Genomic DNA, 17,932 nt, shown 5'->3' on the forward strand with positions numbered 1-17,932 from the left:
AAAATGCTCTATAGTAGTTATGCCATATATAAATAACTTTGCCTTGACTTGACTTGAATTATCAGTATCCGGACAGTTCCCCGACTGACCATTCCCCAACCGCGCAATCCCCCGACAGACATCTTCCCGAGCCAAAATTGTCCTGTTGGGGAGTTGTCCGCTCGGGGAATTACCCGTTCGGGGAGTTGTCTGTCGGGGAATCGTCGGTCGGAGAATGGTCCGGGATTCGAATTATCTGGGCTGATCTTTCAAATAAACGAGTCTGCTTTTTATCAGATTTGTCAGCCCAAAAGTACCTTGCAAACGCTTACAAATTAACATGAAATACTGAAACCTGATATTTAAAGGGGAAATCAGAAAAATTAGTGAATCTGGACTATTTATTCTGGTCGGCAATAATTTTTTAGCTTGACCAGCGCTGGGATCTAAAAGTTGTTGGTATTTATAGTGTTTTACTTAGATCTCGCATTTGCAGATATAAACTTCAGTTTCAAACCAGGGATTCGCGGTTCTCCGCTCCTTCCAATGTTCCGTTCAGTTCATAGATAGCCAAGCTGGCTGGCCGTGGACCCCGTGAAAACAATCGAAAGACTGCCTAAAAGTCCTAGATTACTTGGCTATCCACGTTAGATATCGACTCTATCTATCTATCTATCTATCTATCTATCTATTAATCCTGTTCGAATTCGAATTAGCGACAGTCAACAGTGCTACTTCTCGGTTCTTTTTTTCAGTTTTTGGTTCCATCCCATGTATTTTTATTGGAATGGTAGATATGATAATAACCAGGTAACCGATGGTGAATGACTTCCATTTTATTAATCAATACACGATCCACAAATTCCCAATCCTCCCCGCCCCATTTCTGTGAGAATCGAGTCTCATTCATACCTAAAAGAAGTAATTAAAGATGATTTATTTCAAGGTTGTGGCCTTTTTTGAGCTAACACTCTAACAGACTAATACATTACTTCAAAGACACCCCCCCCCCCCTAAAAGGCCAAAAATCAAAATACCGATCCCCTGGTACCCCTGAAGGTCGACTTTATAGTTAAACTCTTTTTTGAAAGGCTTAAACCCAAATTTTTCATTTATGACCCCCAAATGGCTTGAAATTGAGTAATTTCAGCCTCAGTATTGTTCTTAAGTTATTCTCATTTTTAGCGATTTTGAGCCTTGTTATTCTTATAAAATTGTTCTTACAATAAAAGGAGTGACATGCTAAAATAAAAATTTTCGCACCTCCAATTTTTAACCAATCAGATTTGAATAGAGCGATCATCCCATAACCAATTTCTTGCCAAATTGATTGGTCAGTTAGCTTTGTGAATGCCGTATGTTCGCCGCAACCCAATCGTAATAGAATTGGAACGTAAACTGTCTTTTCACGGAATGTATGCTAAAAAGAAATGTATATAATATCATATAAATCAAAAGCACCCCATTTCACAAACATGGCACCACGTTTTGAAAACCTAGAAATTATCTACTAAAAAGTAAATCGCCAAAACTTTAACGTAAAATTGAATTTTTTTCGAATAATGACCAACTTTATCAACAAATTTTCAATTAAAAAAAAATCGTTCATGTATCTTACAGATGTTCTTAAAAATATATTGAGGTATTAAGAGGTTCTTCCCAGCGGAACACTGTTGAAAGGGTATAAGAAAGTACCTGAGAGTGGTTGAAGGGGTAAGTACTGTCGATTTTTATGGGGAACAAAATGCTCTAATATCACTAGTTGTTCACCTGTTTTCTATTTAAGCCTAAAAAATAACAGTGTTACTAAAATACTGATTTTTTCGATCTGTCTCCCCAGGCTCAGTCAAACCGCGACATTCCTGCCTGAGAGTACTCACCTTTCTAATATAATCAAACAGGAATATCGGTAGTTGAAGTTGTAAATCCAAAATAAAAATGATGGGGTCTTCCTCTTGGATAGAACTGACTGCTCTGTTTAAACCAATCACTTTGCTGAATTTTTGTTCGTTTCTCATGTAAGAATGCTCGAATGTTGCTTGTTGTAAAATCTCTTTCAAGTTGGCATCTGTACTTCCGAAATCGTATAGTATCAGGTGGATATGTCTTTCATTCGTGTGTGCCATTATGTCTGAAAATGATGAAAGTGAAAGTGAGAATATAACTGATGCCATCTGAAGCTTTGTTGTAAACGGCTTTCTGATCAGGAATTTTGATACTTCTGGACTAAAATTGTTAGGGAATTGTTAGTATACCGTATACAGTAGACTCCTGGCTATACGAACTTGTACTTATTCGAATAATTCGGTTATTCGAATTGAGATAGTGTTTCTATTGGATCTGTTACCCAACTAGGTAAAAATACTTTACATTGTTCGAACTTCAGTTATTCGAAGCGATTTCTATTCCCTTTGGGGTTAATTTATTATAATAGTTCAATAACCCAGCTGCCTTTCATCATTATACATTATGGAGTTAAAAAATAAATCTGTTGTATATAGACGTATAGATTTACCACAACCGTGTGACACAGACCTGGGGGGGACCCCCTACCCACTGGAAATTTCGCTAATTTCGGTAGAAAAATCGACTGGAAATTTTTTTCATCCGTATTTAAAATTCAATAGAGAGAAATTGCACTCCAAAACAATCCCACTGGTTTTTTCGACCTGGGAACATAAAATGTCTATCCATCTATCTAAAGGAAATTTTCATCCCTGCTTTGGGAATAAATTCCACCAGGGCTGTGAGTTGTCTTACCATTTAGATGCTTAATCATAAATCTGACCCATCTGGCTTGATTCTTCACTGGTGTGATCAAATAAATCTTTTCATCCCTCTTCCATTTATAACCACGTGGCTGACAAATTTCACTAGATTCATCTTCTTTAACAATGATCCATCCACTGTATCGATATAGTGCTTCGCTACCATGTTTGTTTACGTCAACTTCTATGAAATATCGTTTGAGTTGCTTTGTTTCCTTATTTTCTTCAATATGGACGATATGTTTGAGTTTATATTCACTGTAAGAAAATTGTTTATATTACTAGTCTGTATTTTCAATTCCATTGAAATCCTACATCAATGTTCTTAGTCAAATTACTCAATTTTTTTATGAGATAGATGTTTTTTTTGCTCATGAGGGCTTATTTTTGAAGAATATGTGTGTTTAGACATGAAATTTTGGTTACTTGGCGTGTTTTTATAGAGAAACTGGCAACATTCGATATTTATTTATAAGCACAGTATCAAGTACTTAGATATTAGCTTTTCTCGAGATTGGCTCTTTGATTCTTTATGATTTTTTGCACAAAGATGCATAACTATAAACCCTCGAATGTGACGGAGCCCGATTTCGAAAAAAATGTTTTTTTAGCAAATTTGGGCCAAAAAACGGCTAAAAAACGGGTTTTTTGGACTTTGTGAAAAATTGGATAATTAACTTTTTCTGATTTTTTGCATGAAAGTAGAGTACCATCATAGGTAAAAGATGGCTCAAGCAGATTTTTGCAAAAAAAATTGTTGGCTTAAAAAACGCATGTTTATGTATAAGAATCACTATTAATGCTATTAATTGCTGATGTTCCAACGAAAACAAATATTTTTAATCAATTCTTTGCAAATCAGTGCTCTCTCATAGACACTGATAGTGTATTGCCGCAACAAAACTATGTAACTAATCTCAGAATAAACAATATACCTCTAGATCAAGTCAAAATTTTAGCCCTCATTCGCGGACTTAAAACTAACAAAGCGCATGGTTGGGATGACATCTCTATACAGATGGTTAAGATCTGTGACGAATCCTTGGTTAAACCTCTTATAAAGATCTATCAATATTCTTTAGATTCATGCATTTTTCCATCAAACTGGAAAAAGGCTAATGTTGTTCCTATATTCAAAAATAAAGGGGACAAGAGTGTAGTAAAAAACTATAGACCAGTGTCTCTCCTGCCTATTTTTGGAAAAATCTTTGAAAAGTGTATCTTTGACTCCGTCTACACCTATTTCGAAAACAACAATCTTTTCACAAATTCCCAGTCTGGGTTCCGCAAGGGTGACTCCTGTGTGTCTCAGCTGTTATCTATAACACACGAATCTGAATGGTTTTTTGATGTTGATCCACCTCTAGACACTCGTGGAGTATTCCTTGATATTTCCAAAGCTTTTGACAGAGTTTGGCACGATGGTTTGTTATTCAAACTCAAGTCATATGGTGTTTCTGGCCCCCTTCTTTCATTAATCCAGAATTTTCTTCATGGGAGATCGCAGCGGGTGGTTCTTGATGGTCAGGCTTCTGATTGGACAGAAACTTGGCCGGTGTACCCCAGGGATCTATTCTCGGACCCCTCTTTTTTTTGATTTACATTAACGACCTCCCTGAGGCAATCCTTTCCATAATCAAAATTTTTGCTGATGACTCGTCCCTGTTTTCACTCATCCTAGATCATATTCGCTGTTCTCAAGAGTTGAACAGTGACATGCAGAAGATAAGTGAGTGGGCTCATCAATGGAAAATGTCCTTCAACCCTGATCCTTCTAAACAGGCAGTTGAAGTGTACTTTACCAGGAGGCTAAATCCACCTGACCCCCCAGAAATTACATTCAATAATGCAAGCCATTGCAGTTCAGGATCATCAAAAACACTTGGTCTCATACTCGATCAAAACCCTTTGACCGTCACCTTGATGAAAAATAAAAAAGGCTAATCAAGGTATTGGTCTCATTCGCAGACTTCGCAAGTTTCTACCCAGGGATTCTCTTGTCACTATATACAAAACCATATTTAACCACACTTAGATTATGGAGATATCGTATATGATCGTCCTGGTAATTCCTCATTCTCTGAAAAACTCGAGTCTGTTCAATATGATGCTTGTCTTGCAATAACCGGATGCTTCAGAGGAACATCCAGAGAAAAAATCTACCTTGAGCTAGGATTTGAAAGCCTGGCAAACAGGCGGTTAACTAGAAGACTCGTATTTTTTATATAAATAATCAATGCTTTGCTCCTGCTTATCTACGAATATTCTTCCTCCCCAGAGAGGAGAGGAGAGCGCAATGCAGGGCGAAGGATAAACCACCACTCGAGGCACCTTTCTGTAGAACCGAGCGCTATCGTGCCTCTTTCTTTCCTTTTTGCATAAATGAATGGAATAACCTCGGAGATCATATACGGAATCTTCCAACTATTAAGTCCTTTAAGCAAGCAATTCTCCAATTCCCAACCCAGTGCTAACTCAGTTTTCAAAGCTAGTGACAACAAGGGCGTGGTTCCTTAACCGATTAAGGGTTGGTTTCAGTCATCTTCGTGAGCATAAGTTCAGGCACAATTTTGCTGACACAGTCGACCCTTTTTGCAACTGTCGACAAAATTCAGTCGAAACAACACAGCATTTTTTGGTGCATTGCTCGATTACTCTAACGACGACTTGTTATGTTGACAGCCTTCTTCAACTTGACATAACTTTGTTTCCATTTAATCCCAGAACATTGTGTAGAATACTTCTTATGGTGACCCCGAATTTAGCGTTGTCCAAAATCATGATATATTGAGCATAACGATAAAATTCATCTGCGATACTGGACGTTTTGGGGGACCGTTATTCTAGTCTTATGCTCCAAGTGCTCTCCTAGCTCTTTCTGTTTATTTTTATTTTTGTTATCAATTATTTTCTGTAGTTGTTTTGTTGTTTTTTTCTTTTTTATATATATTTTTTTTATATCTATTTTCATTTCTTAGTCATTATTGCTCATTTTGTAAGCTCATTTGGGGTTCCTTCCTCCTGGCGGTATGATCTGGTGGTCCTTTTGCGGGAGGATAGGAACCTTTAGATTTGTACTATTTGTTCGTGGGACTATACTATAGATAAAAAAAAAAAAAAAAAAAATCACTATTAATAAGCATACATCAATGTTCTTAGCCAAATTACTCAATTTTTTGATGAGATAAATGTTTTTTTTTGCTCACAAAGTCTTGAATATGAAAGAATATTTTAAGAGCATGAAATTTTGGTTTCTAAACGTTTTTTTATAAGAAACAAACGACTAATTTTAATAGATCGGCACTATTTGTGTTCTGAATGATTGTTTAATGGTCACACTCACATAGATATCAATTATAATGTGTTAAATGCATAACCAGGTAGGTCTATCATAAGTGTCACTTGTTGAGTTGTGTTTTCAACGACGTGAATATGAATATATCAACTTTGAACTTAATCCAAGATCTTGGATTGTCGCCATGGTTACTTTTATCTGCGTTAATTGCGCGCTAAAATGAATTTCTAATCGTCCTTACAGGTCGGAATATGAGTTCGGCGTGTCATTTTCACAGTAGTGAAATTCCAATTTAGTACTTGCGATTGACCACAATTTTTGTATACAATTGTCAAACCTTACATCAGATACCTTTTCAAACATTCCTGTTTTATGGAATATTTTTAATAAGACGGGTGTCCGAAAAAAATAAATTTTGGTGGGAACTTAATTAAGCAAAACCCGACAAAATAATCTTTCTGTCAAAATAATCTTTCTGTCAAAATATTCTGGATGACAGGATTGTAATTTAATCAAATTTTCTAAATTTTATATCCAAATACACCTTTTCGACCTATTGCCGCGCGGCATTTTTTGGTCCGCTTTATCCCACTAAAACCGTCCCAGTCCTTTTTTCGCACCTATAATACAACAATGACCGGTTAGTGAGGGCTGTACTGAGAAATATTGCCCGAGGTCAAGGTCGCTTTATCCAGGAAAAATAGCGAAATAAAGCGAAAAAAAAACAAGGAAAAAGATATCAAAAATTGTTTTATTTTCTGACGTAGGAAGCAAAAAATGAGAGAAATGATGTCAACGCATTGTTCATTTTCCTTTGAATGAATGAATTTTCACAATGAATTTTCCTAACGACGGGCAACTCTGGGCAGTGTAGGCCCATCGTTTAGCGAAAAGAACCAATTGCATTGCGCAAAAAGCCGTGTAGCCCGCTTTAAAAAAGTAACCGGTAAACAATAGACAGTAGAAAGTGTTTCAAAAAAGGATTGGATCGAGTTTAGGGGAATAAATAAATAATTAAGTGACACGTGGCTGACAGCGCGACTACGATCGAAAAGATTTATACAAATTTAACCTCTCTAGAAAAATGAACTGTGCAGCCCCTTGAAGATATCCATTTAAATGTTTTTTGACATGTATTGCATGGACTGTTGATTACTTTTTGGTCAGCCTAAGCTGAGCATTCAAATAGGTAAAATTCGTTTCTTCTTCCATAAGACGGCAAAAAAAAATCCGATTTCCCGATCTCACTTTGATTTCTAAACTTTCTTCCGATCGGGTTAACTTTGTGGGTACTTTTAGCGTGCGTTGTTTTTACAGATCATAATGTGGTGTTACTTTGATTTCTAAACTTTCTTCCGATCGGTTAACTTTTTGGGGACTTTTAGTGTGCGTTGTTTTTACAGATCATTAGCCTCCGTCTCGGAAGAGGACTGGGCCCGAATTTGCGGACGTTTTCACAGTTTCACTTTCGTTTTCGGCTATACGACAGCGTTTTCAAGCAGAAAGCAGAGGAAATCTGTGAAATTATGGCAGGGAATCCCTGCTAACCTATTTTTCCAGTGTTTCTCAAGATTGGAGCAAAATTATTGTTCTAGAAAGTTCATAAAGGCCTAATAGTTTCAGATTAGTATGATTTCATCAGAAAAAACATTTACACCAAAGCTCCTTATTGATATGTGAAGGCTACCAAAAATAGCAATGTCCTCCATCAGAACAACTTTAACATAAGGGACAAGGACATCAAGAAGTCTACTTTGTTTGAAAAATTTGCACAAAATACTTAGAGAAAATGGTACTATGGAAGCCCATTCTCTACTCCTAAATGATAGTTGAAAGATCAGCAGTTGAGAGTGTTGATTAAAATAGAGCTCAAAGCACACAATAAAGTATACATATATATTTGTCCAGAAAAAACATGTTGTTTGCTTTGTTTTGGTGTTTAAAAATATGTACTTATCAGTCCTAAAAAATACAAATTCGAATATAATGAGGGCAATGAGTCTGGTTAAATGTTACTATATTTACAAGAAAGGATTACTGAAAAAATACTACTGTATGTACTACTGATGAACTAAACTTAAAAACTAAAACTTTACCATAAATTTACATTACGACAATTTAAAAATCTATCTTTAATAGCAACAAAGAAAAAAACATGACTCAAAGTTTTAAAAACAGAGCTAGTCAGAGCTTCAATATAGAGCTTTCAAAATTTGAAAACAGACACTACATTGGTTACTACAAGACATACTATCCACACGTGACACGGTTTTTTCGATTCATGAAAAAAATAAAGTATTTATCAAAAAAAGGTTCTCTTTTTTTTGGTAATCGATTCCAACAAACAACAATCAATATAACAGTTTTTTGAAAACCATCCCACAGTGTAAACATTATCAACCAACTAAACCCACACCGCCAAAATTGTAAAAATAAGTCAATATAATTTCTATCAACAATTTCTCGTTACCATAAAGTTTTTTTTCCAACATTCTGATACCAATCATGGCTGGAGGCATCATGTGTAGAGTGACTGTGTGGCATTTCATTGCTTTTAATGATCAGGATACCAAACATCAACTAAACAAAACTGACGCCAAGCCAAATCTGTCGATTAAAAATTTCCATGAAAATTATAATTGAAACTTATCTCGTAAAAACATTCAACATTCTGGAAGTGTTCAAAGTTAGAGGTATCATATGTAGAGCCAAGCAATACATGAAAAGTCATTTGCTATCCCATTTGCCATGAGATATATGAGTCAACAAATCAAACAAAAACCAACAAATCATGTCTTTTCACTTTCATGTCACATCGTGTTTATATGGGGTATCAGAAAGCCAATCCACAAGAAGAGCCATCTTCCTTTATTGTGGAGTGTTCCAAAACTATTGGTAGATTGTTTGGAAGTTAAGAAACCCACACAGTTTGCTTTATTTTGAAGATTTAACTTGAAAACAAACTGCATCTTTCCAGCAGAAACTCATGTTTCAACCTGCTACATAACATTGGTCAGTCGGGTCTGCTACTAACATGTAATAGTTTTATTGTAGCCGAGCTTGAGAATCCGTAGGCAGAACTTGTAACATGTATTATATGTATAATTATGTCAGTCGACTTGAATCATGATACATTACTCACATTTCACTGGATGCATTTTCGCTGTGAAATTATCCGCAAAATTTTCTGACCGCGTTCTGAGACGGAGGCTAATAATGTGGTGTTTCAAGATGGCGGCTCAAGCGATAAGTCAGATGTGATAAGTCAGTGTTGTACCAAAGTATTTCCAGTGTAAATCTGTTGCAAGTTTCAATTTCTGTCATTTATTTTTTTAACTCGGCAAATCAAACACATGATTTTCATCAAGGGGATTCTTTTTCTACATCTTTTGAAGGTTTAAACAAGGACACTTGTATAGCTACGCTATACAAGTGTCCTTGGTTTAAAGCCGTTTGCTCAAGTTTTTGTTTATGTTGAATTTTCTGATACTTTTTATTGCTGCTTTTTATTAGTTTTTGCAATAAAAACATATTTTTCTTGTTTGCCTCTAGGTGGGATTGGTGGTGTTATAATGTTATTGGAATTTGATAAAGTTTACAAAAGTACAGCTACTGTCTAAATTTGATAAAGTCTGGATGCAATTGTGCTTTTTTGGACTAAGGCGAATCGCAAAAAATTGTTTGGTTCCCGTCATTTCTACTTTAAAAAGTGGGGGTCGTTCGTTCATTCGGTTGAAAATATTTTTCTTTTAAGAAGCAGCCCACATCTTTGAAAGGGAATCCGTTGTGGTGACTGATCCGAATTAAGAAATTGAGAAACCGTGGATAAACTGGTTTTCGGTTTACTCTCCATTAGCATGTGGCTCGCTACTTCGATTTGAAAACTTGTAAACACAGAGCGTGCAGAGGTCGGCAGTGGAAATCCAGCAAAGCAGCGGAAAAGCTTTCTGACTCTCCAACTCTACCTTCTGACCGTAAATCGGGGTCGGTCAGATGACGGGAACCAAATGATGACATCACATCTCCTATTATTGGACTTGCAAAATTATGACAAATGGTCTTTGGAATTTGATCAATTATAGTAATATTAATATATGCAGTTCTTGTTGAAATTGATCAAACTATTTTTCACGCAGTTCCGGACGCAGATTGTGTTTTTCTAACCTTTCCTAACCTTGGCGCACGTTTTGACCGAATAATGGAATGGAATGAATGGCGATAACAGTTTATACATATCTCTTATCAGACTTGCAGAAAGCGGACCAACGGATTAGAATAAGTGGATTAAGAACTCATAGAAAACACTCCTCGTTAGGTTATCAAACTTTTTTACGAGTTTGCTAGCAATTAAAACTTGATAAGTTGTAAAAAAGTTGTAAAAAATCATTACTTTCAACATTTTCATTGGTCATTACGTATCACGTGGTACATTTTAAATAAGAAAATGCACTTTTTTAGCCCTTTCTATCCAATGCAGAAATTAGCCAAATAATTTGAAATTTATTTTCCCAATTCTAAATACAGTCTTCTTTCACCAGTATGCAACCCATTCGTGACCCATCGATAGTTTCTTAGTTATAGACCATACAGTATATGGCCCCCAAAACGGAGACGGCCCCCAAAACGGAGGTTTTCATTAAAATGAAGATTCTGACTTGTAGATTTATCAGAATTAAACGATTTTTGTTTATTTTGAAAGAATGATGGTTATACTTAAAACTAAGCATGTTTTTGCTGGTTTGAGACGGATTCAAAATAACATATTTGCGTCTAAAGGAAATATTTTAACACCAAAATTGGATAAATATTGCATATAACTCACTCTAGCTCCTTGGATATTGAAAATAAGTTATGAAAACGGGGTATAGGAAACTTTCTACACCTAATGCCGTTCAGAAAATGCAAATACATCTGTGACTTTAGAGGCTGGGTAAAAGATATAGCATCTTGAAGGTCAACCAGTATTTTGGAGCCCTAGAATCAGCATTGACAAACCGAAAATTCTAAATATGAGAAAAAGGAAAAATTCTTGGAATTCTATTCCTATCACCTTGAGTTAATAATTTATAACAAAAACTTAACATTATATGTAAAAATTTTAGCTGAATCAGCAAAAACGGCAAATTATGTCATTTTTTTGCAAAATATAGGAGAAAAATATCTTTAAAGCTTAATATTTTCAGTTTCAGTTAAGCTTTTTTTCTAAAATTTTCACAGCTTATTCCATACATGAATGGAACTATTTTCAAAAGAGATTTGTTTTCAAAAACTTGATTAAGACGTTGTTAAATCAAAATTGTCATTTTGAAAATTTCTAAATTTTCAGTTTGGACTTTGCAATATTGAAAATCTTGAAATATTTCATAAAAATCATAAATTTTACATCCATCGGGTCGTAAATTTAAGGGAAAACACAAATATGTTCATAGTTTTTCCCCCTTTTACCACCGGGTTTAATAATTTGATTTTAGCTACACCTCCGTTTTGGGGGCCCCAAACCTGCATTTTGACAACCAGGGGTATACTATAAAAATTTTATCAAAACAATTTATGCCCAAAACCCTCTAAATCATATTTCAAAACTATGGTCAAAGTTTCGTAAACATATCTTAAAGATATCTCGAGAAATCGTTAAAATTTCAAACCTCCGTTTTGGGGGCCATTAGAAAAAAGCTACCTATCTTTAAGCGATTGAAAAATATTGTTGAAATTGAAAATTTTGAAAAAGAACTTCCAGGAAATAAAGTAGAGATGTTAAAGGTTTTCATGCAGCAAAAATTTTGGTAAAATCTCTTTTCCTCTAGATTTGAGAGAAGTTTCAAATTGGATCGCCGTTTTGGGGGCCACATACTGTACGTTAATTTTCACTTATCTGAAGATTGCCATTGACAAAAGATTAAAAATTTACATTAAAACTGGTCTAGCGTTTGTTGATGCTAAAACTTAAGTGCAGGATTTAAAATATTTGCAAAATCATCAAAATTGATCGAATCATAGGACAAATTCGTTTTCGAAACTGTATAAATTGGAAAATTGTTCTTATAAAAACAATGAAAAAACCAAACGAGGAGTGCGCAGAGTCATTTACAGATTTTTCTTGTAACAATGAGAAGACAATGGATCTCTCTTGGGAGCAACGAGAGAAGTTAATCCACCTATTCTAATCCGTTGAGCGGACTGCAGAAAGTTATGAAAAATGGTTTCTAGAATTTAATGAATTATATCGCCAAGTTACACAACAACAGATCCATCTGGTCTTCATTTAACATTGTTTTAAAGTTTAAAAAACACTGCCAGTGCTTGGCACAGAAGAGAGGACTCCCAGTTGAAATTAATTGCTACTCCGCTGCCCTGTTGAATTTATTTATTATGCTTGTGTGTTTATTCCGCCAAGGCAGTAAAGCGATCGCCCAAATTCATAGACCAATTAAAAGCGAGTTTAAAGCAAAACGGGGGAAAATAAGCTTCCCCGCAAAGTTATGAATTTTAAGTTTTGCTTTCCATTATCATTTGCGACCAGCAAAGTCTTCAAGATGGTTGTGTGCATGTTGTGTAACTTGACGGTACTAAACTACAAAATTTATTTACGCAGACTGGATGCAAATTGTGTTTTTCAAGATTTTGTGATTTTGCTTCAAGTGCAAAGTAGATATCTTTATTTGGTTCTGACGTTTTGGCACTTTTCTTATTTATTTCTAGCATAACACTTTGGTCAGATATGGATATTGTCTACATCCAACAGAAAAAATGTATCATAACTGACTGTAATGAAATTAACAAAAAGTTCAATAACACTATGTTTCTCTTTTATTTTACAGTAATGAACTATAGCTTAATTGTTTGATGTCATAGAAACAGTGCTACAATGCTATAAAGAGAAGTATACTTTGAGCTTCTCGTTGCGGGTGGGGGGGGGGGGTCGGAGGAGCTCTCAGGCTTGTTTTAAATAATTTTAAATCAAGTTATCAAATGTTTCACATTTTGTACATTATTCAACATTATTAGTCTACTCTGTTTCAGTACATCTCTTACATCTGTTAACCCACTTATTAAAGCTATCTAGCTAAGCTCTATTGGTTGACCTTCCAGCCTCGGCTGGTTTATTCTTTTTTGAAATTATCAATGTTTTAAATAATCTTGTCATTTTTGATATTTTAACTATATGACCGTCTATACTCACGAATATTTGACAAATCAAATGCCCCCTGGGATATGATAAGCAAAAATCTACCTTATTATGAATTAATCCTTGGATATCCAAGCCTTTAGATTTTCATGCCCCCCTCCCTGAATATTCCATACATATCCTTTATACCTCCACAATTTCTTATTGGAAAATTTAAATTTATCAAAACCTTACCTGCTTAAAGTTCCCATAAATTTCTTCGCTACTTTCATTGCTGTTTTTTCATCAATATATAAATCATAATAACCCCTGGGATCATGGTGTTCTATCAACACATCTTTCGGGTACACTTTATCAACTACCACATAAGCTACACCATGATCAGGTGGAAACCGGTCCGGAATATAACTAGCCCAGTATTCACATTCTTTTACCATTTTCTGTTCAATATTTTGAAGCTGATGAAACATAAGACGCCTGTCTTTTGCCAATAACTCAGATTTCTCTGTCACTCTTACATCGTATTTCACGTTAGGTAAAATATCAGTTACTTTTGGTTTCGAATATAAAGTTGTGAGAAGAGATGGATCGATTTTCATATAGTGTTCTTCTTTTTTACACTTCCATTTTAAACGTAAGAATCCTTTACCGGGTAGCGCATGAAGAACGTCAATTAAGTATTTTTTACCTTTTTGTAACAAAATCTCATGGCTAGTCACCGTGTAAACTTTTCCCGGTTTGTTTGTATTCTTTTCGGCTTGCAATTGTCCTTTGTAAAGACCAAATTGCAGCATAAACGTATCATAATGTCTTTCTTTACCGAAATATGGGCCCTCTATAATACGGACTTCACATCCAGTTTGACTTTCAATACGAAAGCTATAATTTTCGGTTAGATCCGGTTGCAAAAATGCAATCATTCTTCTCGAGACTCTTTCAGAATTTACAATTCTTTCATCGTAAAAGTTTTCCTGGAGTTCAGCTTTAGCAGGAAATTCCGGAAATAGGATATTCCATTTTGTTGCATAATTATCATAATTATGACATATATCGATATAATAGTACACGTTTATGTAACCGCGCTTTAAATGCGTGGAATCAAGAAAAGTGTTTTTGCCTATAGACCCTACTCTTGAATCTAATTTTCCTTGTCTTCCGTTCATAATATTCTTTTTATCGTGGTCCTGTTGTGCAAGAAATTCATCGAAACGATCAATGAATATATCTTTTTCGGACGGTTTTTTCTGGTCATCTTTTTGTGTCATTAAAATCCATACGTTCCATATGATCAGAAATGTCAATATCATTGAAATTATTTTTCCAAAAATGATATTCATTCTTTTTGATAGCGATTGTTTGATACCTTTTTTCAAAATATATTGATCAAAGAAAGTCGCAAAATTTTACACAAGTATCTCCTGACCGTGCCTGTAATCTTTTGGCTCACAATTTAAACATTTCTAATATTTTTTCCTTTCTCCGTAAGCAACTGGTACATTTTTGCCCTGTGATTCTTCATTTAAAAGAACGTTATGCCGATGTATAACAAAATCTAAAAAATATCATTTTTCTCTATAACTGAACTATTAAAATGTTTTTCCTTCTTCTTCTTAAATTTTTTGGAAAAGAAATTTTTATTATCATGACTTGTCTCAAAAATATTTTTGCAACTTTTTGCTTGGCAACCATATAATTTTTACGCAACTTTGTAACACATGTTTTAAGGTAACATGCGATATTTATCGTATGGCCCTCCATTGTTTTACATTATGATTCTAATTAACCAGTACCTGTATTATAAGATGGTTGAAATACTTAAAGATACATTCAATTTGTATTTGAAGCTTACATCACCCAGATACTGGCTACATTCGTTTTCTCAAATATGAATCTGTGTAATTTCGGGGCACTTTAATCTATTTAAGATTTAACATAGTAGCATGTATTTCAACGATACGCAATACCCTTCTTACCGATTTCTTGATTCATATTTCAAACTGTTTCTTATAATACCGTATAATATCGTGAACTTTCTAGCAAGCTAGACGACTAATTCAGACATAGTAGAAATAAAGCAAAAAGTAATGGAGGGAACAATTTTAGTCGTCTAGAAACCTTTGTGCATCAACTCCAAACAAAAGAAAAGTGTCAATATTGCAATTATAATTTGTTCTTGCTTTAAAAAAATTCTTGAAATAAATTGTGTGTGAGTTTTGCATTTGAGTTGATTTTGTTTTGAGAGTTTGTTGTTGCTTGATAAATTGTTTTCTCGCAACGCAAGATTCTGCGTAGCTAGCCGGGGATTCTATAAGGCTGGAACACCGGATTCTTCCAGTCGTTTATACAAACTAAACCCCGTAACAATAATCGTATTATCATATAACGCCTATACTTCTTACTGTATTACACGCATTATAAACGACTCCAGACTATGAATTTGAACGTGTTGTTTGAATGCACTTCTTTGTCATCATAGTTCATTGCGGTATCTTTTGGGAAAGCGGTGTGTGCGTGGAAGAGATTGACTATTTGGAGCATTTCAAGAGCATTTACTTCGTTGAAAACAGGATGTTAAATTGAGAAGCGGTCTGGCCGATAAATATAATGCAAATCTTCAAACGTAAAACAATGTATCCCCTGGAATCCCTTAGCATCCCTCTAGTTAATACTTTCGGATCAGGTGTACTTATCGGTACCCAAGGTAACATTCCTTACCAGCTTTATTACTGGTAAAGAATGCCACCTGGGGTACCGATAGGTGCACCTGATTCATACTTTCTGACCTCTTCTCACCCTCTTTTTGTCATTTTAGTGGAGTTTTTAGGAAAGGCACATTAGATTTGTTCGACAGATTCCAAATGAAAATTTGCAGAGTCTTGGACTTTTTTTTGGCTGATGAGTCTTTGAAAAGGTCGTTGATTCACGTCGTATGACTCTTCAAATCGTTCAAGTGGCCCTAAGCATTCCTAAGCATTTCACCCCATCAAACTTGCCAAAGAACAAATATGCTATCATCTAACCACCACCAGAGAACTATCTATCCACGGAAGTACTGCCAATTACGTAATGACATATTCAACATTTGATAACCGAATTCAACTGATGATAAAGGAAAGAGTAATCTAAAAAAACTACAATTTCAAAGTGAAATAATAAGTACCGATGGTCTTTCAATCCATTTCCGAAAGTCTGTCTCAAAAGTGAAATTTGTTATTAAATGCGTTTTTTTTCCGTTTTACGTTTTTTGAACGTTTTAGGCCTACTTCAAATAATAGGGGGCCAAGCCTGGGGTTCCGTGACATCTTTTCTACCACCTAACAATTTTTAGTCTATTCCAAAGAACAGTATATTATAAGATATTTTTGAGAGGGAGTACGCGGATTAGGCCCAGGAAAACTTTTTATAACCAAAATATTGACGCCATAGACAAAACTGCAAGGGAAAATAAGGGGTAAGAAACTACCTGATTTTCAAAAGTCAAAATAAACGAAAATGATTAAGACTCTACTCAGCTCTACTATGATTTGACGTCAAATCTTGTCTTGATCGTACTGACGTCGGTATGTTTTTGAACTTCAAGCGGCTGTATTTCTTTGTGTGTTTTAGTCAGAGAGTTGTTGTAATAGATTTTTTTGCTCAGAATTTCATGCTCTTACAGATGGTACCAACCATTTTCGTTTATTTTGACTTTTGAAAATCAGGTATTTTCTTACCCATTATTTTCCCTTGCAGTTTTGCCTATGGCGTCACTATTTTGGTCATGAAAAGTTTTCCCAGGCCTAATCCGCCTAAATATTTTATAATATACTGTTCTTTGGAATAGACTAAAAATGGTTAGGCCGTAGAAAAGATTAACGGAACATCAGCTTGGCCCCCTACTAAATGGTTATAACTTTTTATCCAATAAAGATACGAAACGCAGATTTTTAAATAGTATTACAGACTTTACTCCTTATTCTAATTCGCATATCTTTGATATTACCCTATTGGTCCCGACCCTTGATCCACCTCGAGCACTAAAAGCCAATAGTGCCAGCGAAAAGATCTGATAAGGTATTTGTTTTCGTGTATCATTATTTGACAAAATAAAATTGTTCATTTTAATTGAAAAATGTGGTAAGGTAATTGCACTTCCTCCTTTATAAAAAAATTCATTACATATTTTGTTAATTGTCCAATTTATTTCATTATGAGATTAAAAACTTTGAAAACATCAGCAAATTGACCAAAAACCTCTCTAGGATTGTACTAGAAACTTTCATTTCAATATTTCCTGGTGTAAAAATAAGCGAACAAATGTTTCTTTGTCATTTAGGTCCTTAATTTTCTCTATTTAATTTGTGATTTCCAATTTTCAGACTTTCAGAAATTGCTAAGATAGAATTCGGAAGTTTTTTGCATAATAATACGACCAGCAAGCTCGTTGACCCAATATTAACCCCCAAGTCGTGAACTAGAACTGATCCATTATATATATTCGATGAAAAGTCTGCATTATCTTTTTTCAAGAACTTTCGATTTCTTTTAAGTCGTTTTGTGACTAACGGTTTTAGTTTTTCCCCTTTTCTTCAAATTTTTGAGGCATATCAAATCTTATGATCCAAATGTGGTTCCCTGTTTTTCCTCACACAAACATAAAAAGACCTCACTACATGTTTTTTTTTTATAAGCTTACAAAAATCCAAAAGCTGGCTCGGAAATGCTTAGATCGAGAGATTTACAAAGCTGAAAAATGCTCTGAGGGATGCCTATGTTAAGCAAAAT

General features: G+C 34.9%; 1 protein-coding gene across 1 annotated transcript; it reads right to left on the reverse strand.

Moving 5' to 3' along the window:
* Nucleotides 1-15: 15 nt before the first annotated feature.
* On the reverse strand, nucleotides 16-14,762 carry LOC136819948 (uncharacterized). Its single transcript, XM_067076184.1, has 5 exons — nucleotides 13,403-14,762; nucleotides 2,740-3,005; nucleotides 1,860-2,110; nucleotides 1,243-1,399; nucleotides 16-891 (listed from the first exon to the last, which is right to left on the reverse strand). The coding sequence occupies exons 1-5, from the start codon at nucleotides 14,503-14,505 to the stop codon at nucleotides 731-733; spliced, it is 1,938 nt and encodes a 645-aa protein (XP_066932285.1). The 5' UTR covers nucleotides 14,506-14,762; the 3' UTR covers nucleotides 16-730.
* Nucleotides 14,763-17,932: the final 3,170 nt, after the last annotated feature.

The sequence above is a fragment of the Clytia hemisphaerica genome, unplaced genomic scaffold, assembly GCF_902728285.1.
Source record: "Clytia hemisphaerica strain Z4C2 unplaced genomic scaffold, Clytia hemisphaerica genome assembly, whole genome shotgun sequence".
NCBI classification, from domain to species: Eukaryota; Metazoa; Cnidaria; class Hydrozoa; order Leptothecata; family Clytiidae; genus Clytia; species Clytia hemisphaerica.

What these genes read in the sequence shown, in the direction of transcription:
- LOC136819948 (XM_067076184.1), bottom strand. Translation starts at nt 14,505, where the DNA reads ATGAATATCATTTTTGGAAAAATAATTTCAATGATATTGACATTTCTG. An exon ending in TGTTTGATTATATTAGAAAG is followed by an intron (nt 1,400 to 1,859) that starts GTGAGTACTCTC and finishes ATTTCTTTTTAG; the next exon opens with CATACATTCCGTGAAAAGAC. An exon ending in TGATTGGTTAAAAATTGGAG is followed by an intron (nt 892 to 1,242) that starts GTGCGAAAATTT and finishes TACTTCTTTTAG; the next exon opens with GTATGAATGAGACTCGATTC.